This window comes from Perca fluviatilis, chromosome 22, assembly GCF_010015445.1.
Source record: "Perca fluviatilis chromosome 22, GENO_Pfluv_1.0, whole genome shotgun sequence".
In the NCBI taxonomy this organism is placed as follows: Eukaryota; Metazoa; Chordata; class Actinopteri; order Perciformes; family Percidae; genus Perca; species Perca fluviatilis.
This window is the reverse complement of record NC_053133.1, coordinates 19285225-19299884: the sequence shown is the minus strand read 5'-3', so window position 1 is coordinate 19299884 and position 14660 is coordinate 19285225. Positions and strand designations below refer to the sequence as shown.

The 14660-nt window shown below is 37.2% G+C and overlaps 1 protein-coding gene across 3 annotated transcripts in view; it reads right to left on the bottom strand.

Moving 5' to 3' along the window:
* Positions 1–9219: 9219 nt before the first annotated feature.
* The window catches only part of pou6f2 (POU class 6 homeobox 2), a 76983-nt gene continuing 71542 nt past the window's right edge, over positions 9220–14660 (bottom strand). For all 3 annotated transcript variants that reach the window (XM_039790863.1, XM_039790864.1, XM_039790865.1), the window contains one exon: positions 9220–12752. In XM_039790863.1, coding sequence (XP_039646797.1) covers positions 12245–12752 — 508 coding nt within the window. In that variant the 3' untranslated portion in view covers positions 9220–12244. The remainder of the gene's footprint in view (positions 12753–14660) is intronic.

Here is a 14660-nt window from a genome sequence, read left to right as displayed (position 1 = left end):
AATTTTCTATTTATTCTTCTTGACATTTGCAATACTTGCTTTATTGATCTTTTATGTTCTCTCACTATGTGTATTGTTATGCAGCAAAACACAAAAGCAATTTTCCTTGAATGTGAAAACCTTATAATAATTCTGATCTTTTTTTTCCTGCTCCCATTCCAAAAATGTTTTGGTTTGGCATTCACAAATGGATCTCTTTAAAGCTTGATCAAAAAAATTGTTATTGCAATATTTTTATTCTATATTTATGTTCTTGACTTGCAATACATCTCATTCTTACATTCTGATAACATTAATGTAAATAATATCCAACATAACAAACAATAGCCAATTCTATTTATCTCATTTTAATTGCGTTTTAATAAACAGCACGTCCACTGTTGCAAATGGAAGTGTTTTCTTTTCTTACATCTTTTCATACATTTTACAAAAATGTAAAATCCCTGAGAAATTCCAATAATAATTCAAATTGATTAATGACCTATTCAATGCTTTTAAAAGGCTCTACTTTATGACTACACAATTTAAATATGCAAATTAGATGTTTTTTTTTCTAATTTTGACTTCTAAATTTGTGTTCGTTGTTTGCCTGCCAATTGTTTTTATTTTTATTTTTTTTTATTTTAGAGTGTACTTTTCCTTTAACGCACACTTCTTCTGTGGTGTCTATGACTAAACTGTGAAGTTGTGGTCCACACTGCCATCTAGCGACATTAAACGTCAGATGCTAATATAGTTGTGTTTTAACCTGCAGGGGGCGCTAGTGCCTCGCTGTAAAACCGAGGGTGGTCTACACAGAAAAGTGCAAGGACTCAACGCCATCAAACATCCTCAGGCATCAGCTGGGTTTACAGATGATGCGAGAACAATGTAAACCCTAATACATATACCTTGTTTGAAGTTTTAGTTTAGTTTTTCGTATCGTCACCTTTACATTTTTTCTCAAGTTTTTTTTTTATTTCTGTCTTACAGTTTATATTTGTCATCCTAACAGCGCGGTGACTTATTGTTTGTTTTGTTTTTAATCAAATAGAGACATACAAACAATTAATACAATAACACATTATTTTCCATTTTAGACTCCATTCTGTTTATGGATGCAAGTTTGTTTTCTACAGCAGAAACTCTAAAGTCATGATGCCAAGGAAAGTTTAAACAGGTTTAGATGAAACACGATAGATGTATCATTGCTGTTCAGTGAAAAACATGTATCTGTATAGGCTCTTTGGTGATTTTTCAGGTTTTCCGATCAATTAAATGATTACATTTTGCCTCAGACAAGTCTCCTAAAATGCCTGAAAACTCAGTGAATTGTCAAAAAAAGAAGAAGCTTTTTCTTGAAGTTAAACACAAGGCTGTTTTTTTATTATTACATTCAAACACAGGAAGACATGAATATTTAATCAACATATGTGTGGCATGTGTATGTGCTGTATATGCCGATACGATTTATTTACATTTGCATTCATACAGATCAAATAAAATCAGAAATCATGTTTCAGCTGTTCTTCCTGACTTAAGTAAGACATATTTAACTATGCTTTTGTGGAATGAAACAAGACAGAACAACATCATATTCATTAGAAAAGAGATCGCTGTTTTTAGACAATAAATCAAAAACCTATTCAGTAAGTTCCACACAAGGAGAATAATGCACATGTTTCCTTCAACATCTACAGCTGATAAGCAAAACATGCAATTCAACATTACTGACAAAGAAATTCATCTTACAGTATATGTTTTGGTCAGAAACATGTTGTCAGGGTGTCAGAAATCATGTCTGCTGTTGTCGTCATTTTCTTCTCCCATCAAACACTTAGTGCAAGGTTGTTCAAATCACTGTCCAGTGCAACTTCACAGCTTCCTGTTTAAGTTTTCAAACAAGAAAATGTCATCTGTCACGACAAACACATTATTCACTCATCAATAATGCATCCCACCTTCCCATTTCCCCCTCACTATTGAGTAGGGAGATGTTTCACTTTCAGATGTTCTCATTCTTGATGCTTTATGGAAAACACAAGAGAGAGCGGACACATGCCTTTAAGCTTGGTGGAAGGCATTTGCAGCTGCCGGACAACAATGGCCTTGAGAATACTCCGAGGCCACCGTGGTGTCGTCTCCTGTTCTGGAAATGGAGGCCTCATTCACAGCAGCCACACCTTCAGTCCCCCTCGCTCAAAGTGTCAAAATAACAAACCGGGGCAATCACCTGACACATTTCCATCCAATTTCCACTGCGGAATGTGTTCATTTTCAGGCTAATGGCATGTCATTTTGCTGCAGCCTTTGGTCAAGAATTAATCCTGGAATCAAAACAGATTTTCCGGGGAGCAATCTTCCATCAAGTATTGATTTTTTTACACTCACGGAGCCTGTACTCCCTAATTTAACCTGACAGCCAGCAGCACAATGGACTGGGAGCACCTTGGCATCTCACAGAGGGAGCTCTCCTCCTCCTCCTCCACCTCCTTCTCCTCCTCCTTCTCCTTCTCCTCTTCCTCCTCCTTCTCCTCCTCTTCCTCCTCTCCACGAAGTGAAAGAGAGATTGAGAAGGAGAAAAAAAGGGACTCCCTGATGTATAAAACAAAGAGCATTGCTTACAAAAAACACAAAGATAAAGCTTCTGATTCTCGGTTTTACCTCTAATTATATTTTCTAGTATAGTGCAACTTGGGCAGGTAAGGCTGAGAGGGAAAAGGGGAGAGTGTTCTGGGGCCATCAGCTATCATTATGTGCCTGTTGACATCTCCCTGTCTTTGAGTGATTCTCATCTGTGATTTCCCCTGGCCATTTTCCGCAGATGCATGAAGAGGGGTTTCATCACGGCCCCATAAAAAGGGCCCAAAGTGTCCGTATAGACCCTCACTAATAAGAAAGCAAAGGTGTGTCCGACCACGTCTCTCCTCTCCCATCCACATCTGCTCTCTCGATGCCTTCAGATATGCAATCATTCTCTCTCTTTTCTCTGTAAGTATACTATACCATACGTATAGAGGTCAGCAGGATGAGAGGATGATGGAGGGCAGGACCGGTTATTTTCCTCTAGCTCTTAAAGCTGCGATGACCCATGAGCAGGAGAGTTGCACTTTGCCAAAGGGTTTTCCATGCGCTGTTTACAAACTACCTGACAGGAGGGGAAACAATTTCAGTTTTCATCTGCTGCTTTTAGGCAAAATGTGGTGTGATGCTTCTAGTTGGTCATATTTTAGATTAAGTAGCACATTATTATCCATTGGAATGGCCGTAACCATGGAGAGATTTAGAGAGGATGGACCTCTGAGTACAACCCCTGCATCATTTGGGTCATTTTGCCTCTTTTTCTGTGGTATTTTGCAGGTTTATCATAACTCTAACTCGCTGTTTAAATCCTTTCCAAAGCTTCTTGCCACAACAGATCCACAGACACACAAAATACTATAAAACAGGAATTGAAAACCTTTGCTGCTTATGACCCTTTACAAACTAAATGTCTACTGAGCTGCTCTATAGAGGCAGTGAAGCTGAGAAAAGTGAAGAAAAGTGAGAAGTGAGAAAAGTTTCAGGCTGGTGGGCAAACTGCATAACATATAGAAAGCTTGTAGTGCCTTCATTTTATGCATGTTTAGGCTTTAGAAACCAACATAAACACCTACAAAATACTGCCTTTGGACAGTATTCACCTGTAAACTATATGCGTTGCATTAATTTGATTAACCACAAATTTGTTTGGGAATAATTACCAATAACTCATATTATCAACCAAAAGGAAAGGTGGATACGTTGTGTCCTGATTTATTACCTGTCTTGGAGGCTATGTCAAAATGAACCTAGTTCTAAAACAATTCATTTTTATTAATTCATCAGCAATGTGGTCAATAGGGGCCCACAGTAAATATTTGCCACAGGCCCCCACTAGCAGGTTAATCCGGCCATTAGTGTGGCTTTAAAACAAAAGATAACGTATGATAAATGAATAATTTACTGAATCAATTAAATATGAAAAACAAAAAGAAAGTCCTGACTACGGCCCTGTATAAAATGTGGGAGCTGAACCTTGTGTTTGACTTCATAAAAAAAGCAAGGCTATCCCCAGCATTATGAATATTTTTCTGACCTTCTTGCGAGTCAGGATTTATCTTAAAAGATTTATTTATTATAATAAAAGTTTCTTTTTAAGGACAAAACTCATTTATATTTTCCAACCTGATGCATTTCAGGTCCAGGCTACAATCATTGAGCCACAGACTCTGCTGTAGACTGTAACTATGAAATACATTAGGAAACTGTAAGAACTACACAGTTATGTCCTTGTGCTTCTCACCGTACGTTCAACGCGTTCAGAAGAAAGTCACACAGTGTGCACCGTGTGCACGATACAAGGATGCGAACTTCATGCAAGTTCTGCATTCAAATATTTACAAAAGTACTAGAATCAAAATATACTTAAAGTCCAAAAGTAAAAGTGCTCATTATGCAGAACGGCCCATTTTAGAATAATATATATTATGTTATTAGATTATAATTACTGATGCATTTATGTGTTCATCACTTTAATGTTGCAGCTGTTCAAGATGGAGCTACTGTTACTTCAATCTGCAAAGTAACGAGTACCTAACTACAACTGTCAAATAAATGTAGTGGAGTAAAAAGCACAGTATTTGCCTCTGAAGTAACAGAAAATGGAAATACTCAAGTAAAGTACCTCAAGAGTGGGCCTACAGAGCTTAAAAACCTATTTTCCACCTCTGGTAATAGACCGTATGTGTAGGAGACAGGTGGAAAGCAGGTGTGAAACAGCAGCTGTAACAGTCTCACCTGTGTGTTTCTGACACTTTTAGGAAAAGATTCCTGATGCACAGAAACACTAAGCGAGTTCGAAGCTGCTAGAAAACAGAGACATCTCAGCCTAAAGACCTGCATTCAAAAACTGGGCTACTAGAAAGCTAAGTGGACTTTGAGCCAATGCAATCAGCTGTTCAAGTCAGACAGGTGTCTGTAAATTCCCCGGGCTATTAACTCCTCTACCTGTAAATACCTCACAGTGTGTCATTGCTAATAACGCTGAAGAAAAAAACCCACACAGAAACAACAGTGAAAGCAAAAGGGATCATATGCATGGCCAAACGCAATTCCATATGAGGATTGGTAATTGCACCCCCAGAGGTATCTGGGTGTGCAGAGCAGCAAAGTGGGAGACGCCTGAGCAGCTCGGGCTTCACAGTCAGTGCACCAACATCTCAACCTTGAGGAGGAAGTGAAAACAAGAAGGTGGAGGAGCGGGAGTGTGAGGGATATACCGACAGTTCATTTACCCAGAACATCAGCCCACCGCGCATTGTCTGAAAGATAAGGAAAGTGAATGCTTCATGCCTGATGGAAAACAAAGGCAGCAATTTAAAACCATCTGCATCCAACACATGCACTCTCTCCCTCCACCTCTCTGTTTCTGTGTCCTGACTGATATTGAAACATAATCCATTTGGAGCGCCGACATGTCATAATATTTCTCCCCCATTCAGGACCATTTCAGGTGGTTGCAGGTTGAACAGGAATGTTTTATTGCAACAAGTCAGACTGGAGTCTTCACTTTGATTCTGTTTAGAAGAAAAAATATATATATAGAGAGAGAGAGATGGAGGGGACACACAAAGAAAAGCACTTATAGTTCACTTTAAATCCTTCTTAAGGAGACCTCAGCTGCTCCTGCAGGTTCAGAAAATAACAATACACCACAAGATTCAGAGATCAAACTCTTCTTTATTACTGTATTTACTAGAAACATCATACACAACAAAGGCTCAACTACTGTATACTACTCTTGGATCTCTGTGAAGAAAAGAACATGTAGATTGTCCACTCCTCTTTGAACAAAGCCAGAGTTTGATTCTGAGTTTGTCTCTGAGTAAATAAAGCACTTTACCCAAAGCTTTCACGTCATTTCACTTCATCTTTACTAAATATCATACTTTATGTTCTGAGATTGATGTTTACCTCTCATTATTATTACTAATGGCTTGTTTCATGTGTGTCCTTCCTGAGAGGGATCCTTCCTCTGGGCTTTTCCTGCTGAGATTTCTTCCAGTTTAAGATTTTGTATGTTTTTCCTGATCCAAATCAGGGGTTTAAATGTAGAGGGATTTCATGTTTATTTACTTGTTTCATGTTCCATCTGTTTTATGAAGAGTGCATAGTGTGGATCAATGCCACACCTCGCAGCATTTATAGCCTAATCTAGTTTGGAATACCGAGACTGTTTAACAATTTGATTGTGTTCAATTCATTTATTGCACAATTCAGCATAACATGAGCTGAAATAATAAGGCAACACTTGTGTTATTCTTGAGGCCCCATTTCATAGTGGGGCCTCCAACTCTTGTTTTAATGCCTTTATTTCACTTTATATTGTGCTAACACAGTGTATATTGCCACATTCATTTGTTCTCATAGCATTATTTGATTTGGGGCCCAGCGCAGTTTCCTGCTTTGCCCAATTTGTAATCCAGTCACTGAGCACATGACGAGTGTGTTTATTTGGGCAGTAATGGATAAGTTTAATATATCTGATATGTCATAATTAAAATGTTAACATGCTGTTCTCTTAAAACCTGGCAGTGTGGGATACTATCTTACGTTGTAAGACTATAAAGCTCTCCGAGACAAACTTGTGATTTTGGGCTTTTATACATACAATTGACTTGACTGAATTAACATGTCACCTGTATGAAAAGTTGGTCATAAACTGTTGATTTGGATTATGTTGAAATATGTGGGGATTAAAAGATCTTGACAGTGTTTGAGTTGAGTGTGTCATTAGGTCCTCTGATAAGATGTTGATAACATGGCTCATCAATACTGAGAACTTCACTTCATAAAGTGGCTTTTTTACTCCCGTTTGTTTTAAGTGTCACCATGGAAAATGTCTTAAAATCTCTGCAGGGTCAAGTACGAAAAAAGGAAGGAGCTTTTTAAGGAATGGGATATACTTTCTTTTTTTAAGTTGTTAAATCTAGGATACTATACAACTTGAAAACTTTTCATGCATCTTATCAGATTCACATCCAAGAAGGATTGATACAAAGCTCAAACCTTGACTCTTTCTCTATAATTTCCCACCAGGATTCCTTTTAACTGTGCTGTTACCCGCACTGTTGCTGTTGCTGCAGACAGAGAATAAAAAGTAAACTTTTATCAGCTGCAGAATACAAACAGTTTGAGAAAACAGATATGGGTCAGGAGCTGCATCTGCACAATTACATTGTTAATGGGAAAGACGATGAAAATGGCGCGGATGGAAAACAAAAGAAGATCAAATAACTGACTGGAGCTGTGTACACCTCAGCCATCACCACTCAAAAATACATCCAATGTTTTGAAATGAAGGGGGGTGAGAGAGCTGAAAGGAAGACGAAAAAGCATCTTGAACATCAGTTTTCAGTCTAATGTTAATAATTTATGTTGTCTTGTGCTTTTTATTATTATTATTTATTTATTTACTGCTTTCTTTTCAGCAGCCTGCAGCCCGTTTTTCAAAGGCATCATGGACAGGGAAGCTGTATCAAACTTTTGAGTTTCGTTTCAAAAGGCTTTCTCCCCGTTTATTTATATATTTCTTCTTCTTTACACTTGTCTTGTTGTTATTTGGTGAGGCAAACACATGAAGCTTTGATGAGAAGCAAACCTGACATGTATTCTTCTCTACTGACCCCAAGGGAATTTAAATAAATAGCTAAATATTGTATGTAAGGCTCTTTGTGTAGCTACCTCTCTCATTAAACAAATCAAATAGTCAGTCCACTATTCAACAACAATAGGTTAAATGTCAAAATCCCTATACCTATAGTGTGAAGGCGTGTACGGAAATTATTTAAGATGCACTTGACCATGACCTCTCAGAGAGAGAGAAAGTCAGGACAAGTTTGATTTTATTTGACATTTTCAATCACTGTGTTTATGTGCGGAGTTGAAAAAGATGAAAAGAGAAGTCAGTGATGTTTGTAGAATATTTGTATGTTACTGAAACCTTTGAACTCTACAGCAAGCGGTAGGCTACCTGTGTTACATCTATCTATCTATCTATCTATCTATCTATCTATCTATCTATCTATCTATCTATCTATCTATCTATCTATCTATCTATCTATCTATCTATCTATCTATCTATCTACGTACCTATCTATCTATCTATGTATGTATGTATGTATGTATGTATGTATCTATCTATCTATCTATCTATCTATCTATGTACCTATCTATCTATCTATCTATCTATCTATCTATCTATCTATCTATCTATCTATCTATCTATCTATCTATCTATCTATCTATCTATCTATCTATCTATCTATCTATCTACCTTAATTTTATGAATAAATTAATTTTATTTTAATTCATTTCACCATAGAGATAGTACTAGTTGTCGTTAGCAGTTTAGCTATTTTTTATTTTATTTTAATTTTTTTTTTACGGTGTTTGGTGTTTTAAGCCCCCAACGTCGTCTTCCAGGCAGCGCTGCCTGGAAGACCTTAGGGTTAAGGTTAGGGTTAGGTGCCTTGAAGTCGACGGTCGCAGCGCTGCCTTGAAGTCGACGTTGGGGGCTTAAAACACCATCAAGCTTTATTTACTTTTAGTTATGTTGAATACCAAATGTGATTTCCAAGATTGTAACCAATGATAAGTTAGGCTAATATACAATTTAATAAACGTATGTGATTTAGAGGCAGCTTAACCAAACCAATAGGTTCCACTGGAGTCCAAAACAGAGATGGCAGTTACTGCTACTCTGCTATGCTAGTTTCAGTTAGCAATAGTTAGAACAGTTAGCTTGTTTTTTTTCTCTCCTTCATGATTTAATTTAGCTACTGTCTCATGAATAACAAACTGAATTGCCACCATTCAATTCAACGATAATTTAAATAGCCTATGTGATGTACAGGTAAAACTGAGATGACAGTTACTGCTACTCTGCTAAGCTAGTTAGCTTTAGCAGGAGTTTGGCTTTCCATCATGATTGAATGTAGCTACTGTCTCATTTATGAGATTTAATGTATCTATTGTCTCATTTAGTTATGTGGAATAACAAATGTTACCAAATTTAAATCAATAATAGATTCATCTACACTACAATACATTTTAATATGTTATTTAAAGGAGTTCAGCTGGGTTTTTCTCCATCATAATTGAATTTAGCTAATGATCAATACATCTTTTAAAAGATTCCACTGAAAACAGGACAAAAAGTTAATGTCAAACAATTGTTTATTACTAATTATGGTACAAATCAATGTGACAGACTTGAAGCTTTTTTTTTTTTTGGGAAATACACAAAGTGCTGCTTAACTGACCAAACAGATATTGCTCTATAGATTAAGTACAGTTTTCAGTCTATAAAAAAATGAAAACCAACCTCTGCAGGCTCTTCAGCTTTGGTTTCGAGTTCTTCGACTATTAACAAAACGTCAAACCAGTTTGTTTGTTAGTAAAATTTCACAAAAGCATTTAAAGGTGATTAACAAATCATCCTAATTGGGTTAAGAGCAACATCACTGTAATCTCCTTTTTCTACACGGGTCTACAGGTCTGTGAAAACTGAGAGGTGAATGTCACAACAAATGAGAAATAATGCAACCCCCCCCCCCAAAAAAAAAGAACTGATGACCAGAGAGTCACATGTGGCTCAGGAAACCACTTCACAAAAATAAAACAATCATGTGTTACATTATAATAAATAAAACACAAGCCTCTCCCTCCACATTGAAGGTGAACATTGACACAGTGCAGAGTAACCATCTGTCTTTTCTACTGACCTGCTGCTGCTTGTATGGCGTTCGTATGATTCTTACAAGAACAATACTGAGGTAAACCTTGGATGGACTACTGTACGTATGTTTCTACTCTTCAATTCTTTTATCTCCGTTTTAAAAGATTGTCAACAACATGAATCTATTTCTTTGTACAATGTGCATAACTATAGAGCTTTGGTCCAGCATTGAAAAGTTGAACAAAGGCATAACTCCTTTCTGTGTATTCTTTTTTATTTTATATTTTGGTTTTGGTTACAGCTTTATTGATAAGCCTCAGAACAGATCCATATTCTACCTGCAGGAGCCTGCTGCTTTCTCAGAAGTTTGTGTTGTGGGTGGATGCAGACATGTTGGCCAAAGATTTGCCTGAATGATGTATTGGAAGAAACATAAAGGAGGAAATACAAAAGAAAAACATAAGAAATTTGTAAAGTAGGTGTTGCTGTAGGCGTGCAGATGAAAATTGAGTTGAATATATAATGAAAATGATATCTAAAGTCTCTGTGCACCAAAAGAAATTAGTCTATGGTTGCCTTTCCTGCAATTATTTCTTTTAAAACACAAGCACATAAAGCTTTTTCCATTTGTTTTCTAACATTTACAGAGTGTGTTTGTGTGTGTTTTCCAGTGACGAAGAACACAGCAGTGCACAGGGGACTGAAAGACTGAGATAACCAATGTGACATGAAAGGACAGATATCAAGCAGACACATGATTCTGAATAAATTGCATCAAATTTTGCCTCACTTCAAATTAAGTTCACTCGTTCTGACATGTGACACTTATTCTCAACATTCACTTCTTTTTTTGTCTTTTCCTGTGAGGGGTTTCGTGAGAGCCACATATTTGTAGGGACGTTCTTTCACAAGGTAATATCATGTAAAATGAACAGTTTAGTACACAGTGATGGAGAGTTAATTGAAACACATTTTTTACCCCCAAAATAACCAGAAATGCATCAAATCTTGTAAGAGAATCTGTTGAAATTAACCTTTTTAAAGCATTTTTACTGTACAAAATAACACATTTCATTTAATATGTTGATTGTAACATCTGTAAACCTGTAAAACATTTATCTTTGCAGAAAACCACGTTTGAGTTGAAATATTCAGGTTATAAAAAACATATGAACTGGAATGAGCTCAGTAGTTTGGTCAGTGGCAACAAACAGGCTTTAACCACACGTTTAGTTCGTTTTAGGGCTTAATCAAAGGCTTTATTATGTAAAATTATGTGTTATTTTCACTGATGTTAGATGTTAATTTTGGGTTGCCTGGTGAAATCTATAAATCAATACAGCTAAGGCTGTAAATAATCCTACGTGTTTTGAGTTGAAGCATGCAGAAGCTAATTTGCTTAAAAGAAAATTCATCCAACACATTTTCTATATTGCAGTGATAGGTTATTACAGCAGACTCTGTTGGAGCTGTTTGACATGGTAGTGTTACTTATTTTGTTTTGTTAAACTTGACCCACAGAGTAAAACACTTTAGAAAAAGGGGGGAGAAAGCCGTGTGAACGAGCAAGGTAAAATCTTCACCAGTCCTTGAGCTGAAATGTATGTGTTCTTTGGCTATCAGGCTTTGGCAACAGAATGACACAGTAGTTCAAAACAAAGCTGCAGTAGACTTGACAGACACTGAAACCCCTCATCATCATCATCATCATCATCATCATCATCATCATGTGAAAGTCCTTAGTTTACACCCTCCGTTTGTCCTTTGAAACAATCTCATGAGATTATTAATAAATACCTGTAAAAGTTGTACAAAGTTACACTGTGACTGAAAATATTTGCAGATGAAACACAAATCAGAGGCAAACAACATTATTATGCAATTGTTTAACAGCAAAGGTTAACGTTTTTTTTGTCCAAAAGAGAAACTTTTTCAGCGTGATTTCAATTCAAAGACAGGATTTTTCTGTTTTGTTTTTTTTAAGATATTTACATACAAACAATGAAGAAAAAAGTAAGCGAGACAAAGATAAAATGTATACTCAAACTCACACATATAGCTTAGATTTGCCAGTACAAATGTAAAAATTTAGAGCACATTTACATTACAAAATTATTCTTAGTACTCAGATGCAACAGACTTTGGTAAATAGTGTTTTGATTTGGTATGATCTCTTTACTAAATCCTTCCTCGTGGGAACCAGAATTTGGGCGATAGTGTGGCCTGTAAGGCCAGAATCTAAAACTCTTTGAAATAGCACACCTTATGTTTTTACATAATACTCAGATATTAATCTCTTTTTTCATGTTTTTGGTTTCGCCAAGGTCATTTACATTGGTGTGGTAATCACACTGACAACACATAGTTTTTGTTTGCAAACTCATGACTGTCCATCCAGGTGACTTTGGAACATTTTTCAGTTCTCATTTCAAGATGAGTTCATCCGCCTCGGTTGTTTTTAATGGCTGCCTCTTTTCAACTCCTCTGTTTTGCCTTAGAGCTCGTTCATTTCGGGAGCTCTTCTAGAGAATCAGTGAGAGGGTCCATTGGTGCAGCCGGGCCGAGGTCGGGCTGTTTCAAACGCTTTATTGTGTTTTTCAACGCTTGCCTCTTGTTGCAGAACCAGACACGCACCACCTCCCTGTCATAGTTCAGTTTCTCAGCTATTTCCGTCATTTCCTGTCCAGAGGGGTGTGTGTTCTTCTCAAAGTGGCTGTTGAGGATCTCGAGTGCCTGCGGGGTGAAAGAGGTCCTCCGCTTGCGTTTTTTAGAAGGCTCGCTGCCGATAAACTCAGTCAGGTTCTGCATGCCGGACCGGTGGCGGGCTTCAGCCTCGGCCATCCAGCGCTCCAGAACGGGCTTAATCTTCTGGGCGCTTTTAGGGGTGATGTCCAACTTCTCAAACCTGGCAGGATATAAAAGGCCAGGGTTCAGTTTGCCTGTCAGACTGTTACCTATAGTGTTCTCTTGGGCTTCCTGTGGTAGGAAAAAGTGGCTTCTCAGGATGGTGTGTCTGGGGAGAATTGAGAAAAAAGAATCTTACTTAGGTGCCCTGCCAGAACAAGGGATAAGCTGCCTGCCTTTTAGTCTCCTCAACCAGAATGCCACAGGGACTGAGACTACCATCCAGGTACACATCCGAGCCAAACTCTTATATTCTGCACCTGGAAACACCTCAGCTGCAGCAGCTGGAGGTGACGTTTGCCAGTAGTGTGCTAATTTTCTGGAGGAGGCTGTGCCTCTGTCCCAAATTGGCAATAGTGGAGCAAGGAGATTGCCAATGACTAAAATCAGGTCCAGTTGAACCAAAAACAAAGCAAACATCTAACTAAATACTGCACTTGAAAATCTCATAAATCAGCAAAAAAACAAAACAGGAATTACTCCAAAATATCCCATTTCTTTCCCTCAGGTGATAAAAAAAAAAAAAATCCACTAATGCATGCAGTTAAATATGGCACCATCATTTATTTACAAAAATAATTTGAATTATTAATGAAAATGTACATTTAATACATTTTTCAAACTTTCCCTCATCCTTTTACAATGTCTCATTTTATATTTAATAGGAATACATTTGCACACTCTAATCCTGAAAGTTCCTGGAGCTTTACGGCTGCATGACACATAATTCTGACTTTACATGTACTCTGAGCATTTTAGCAAGTCACAGTAAGAATGGAGAATGAAGCGTTTTATTAAAACACTGCTGGCATAGAATAAGATATGATTAAGATGATAGTCTTATATTTGATGGTAAAACAATTTCCTCTCATGTCTGTAGTGTTTATGTTATTTGGTGGGTCATCCAGACTCACTGCGGGAAAGGAGACTACTTTTTTATTTTTTTTTATGTTATAATTTACTGTTACTGACCAGAGCCTGACCAATAGTGTTTTTTTTTTTTAGATTGCTGTAATTTTTCTTTTAATTGAGAAGGCAAATCAGTCTGACTGAAGAGAACCTGGAACTGCCTAATTTTGCAAAATGCCATCAAATATGAGCCTTACCACTGGAGTGTACTGCAACACAATTGCAAATGAGAGTCCTCTTAGATTACTTACTGATATTTTAAAGAATATTTATGATTATTGTAAAGGGTGTGTCTGTGTGAGATTCTTCTTTTGTGTGACTAAGTGGTGTTGGTGATCTTGTATATTTGCAATTTCTACTCTCTTGTCTCTCTCTCTGCGTTTTTAAGTATTTTTTAAAGGAATTTCTGCTTTTATTTAATAGCAGACAATATAGAAGGTGACAGGAAATGAAGGAAGAAAGAAGATTGATGACTAGAGCTAGACTGCAAATACATCGTCAGTGTGTAAGACCCCTAGGCCACCCTGAGGTTTCTTTTGCAAAAGATATCTAAGACAGACGTCCAGAATAAATAACTTTAAATTTAACCACAGATAATAAAATCTTTATTAAACATCAGATGACTATTAACAGAGGAAGATTTCTTATATAAGATGCTCTTTAAAATCTGATTTTCAAACATTAACAAATAAATAAGCGCACATGAGTTAACTAAAAGTGTTTCCAGGACCAACATGAGTGTGATGTGTGTGAATGCTTTTAGTAAAACAACTCCTGAACTGACAGCAGCTCTGCCGGAGAGACAGCCGAGATCTACTCTGCTCTCGGTGGAACAAACAATGCACACAAGACATTTTTAATGGCGAGGTGAGCTGCTGCAGACAACAACAGTGAGGGGGAGATGACCATGCGTGCATGAACTTCCTCTGCTTCTACACCTCGTTTGGTGCATTCCTCCTTGTCAACAGGCGGTATTATTTATAACCTCCTCCTAAACAGTGGAAAGAGGAGGGCTCCATACCACGGGGAATACATTAGTAAATATGAGGAGTCACCAGAGACAGGACATTTCATGGATCAACAGGAACCGCAGATACTAAAATGAGTT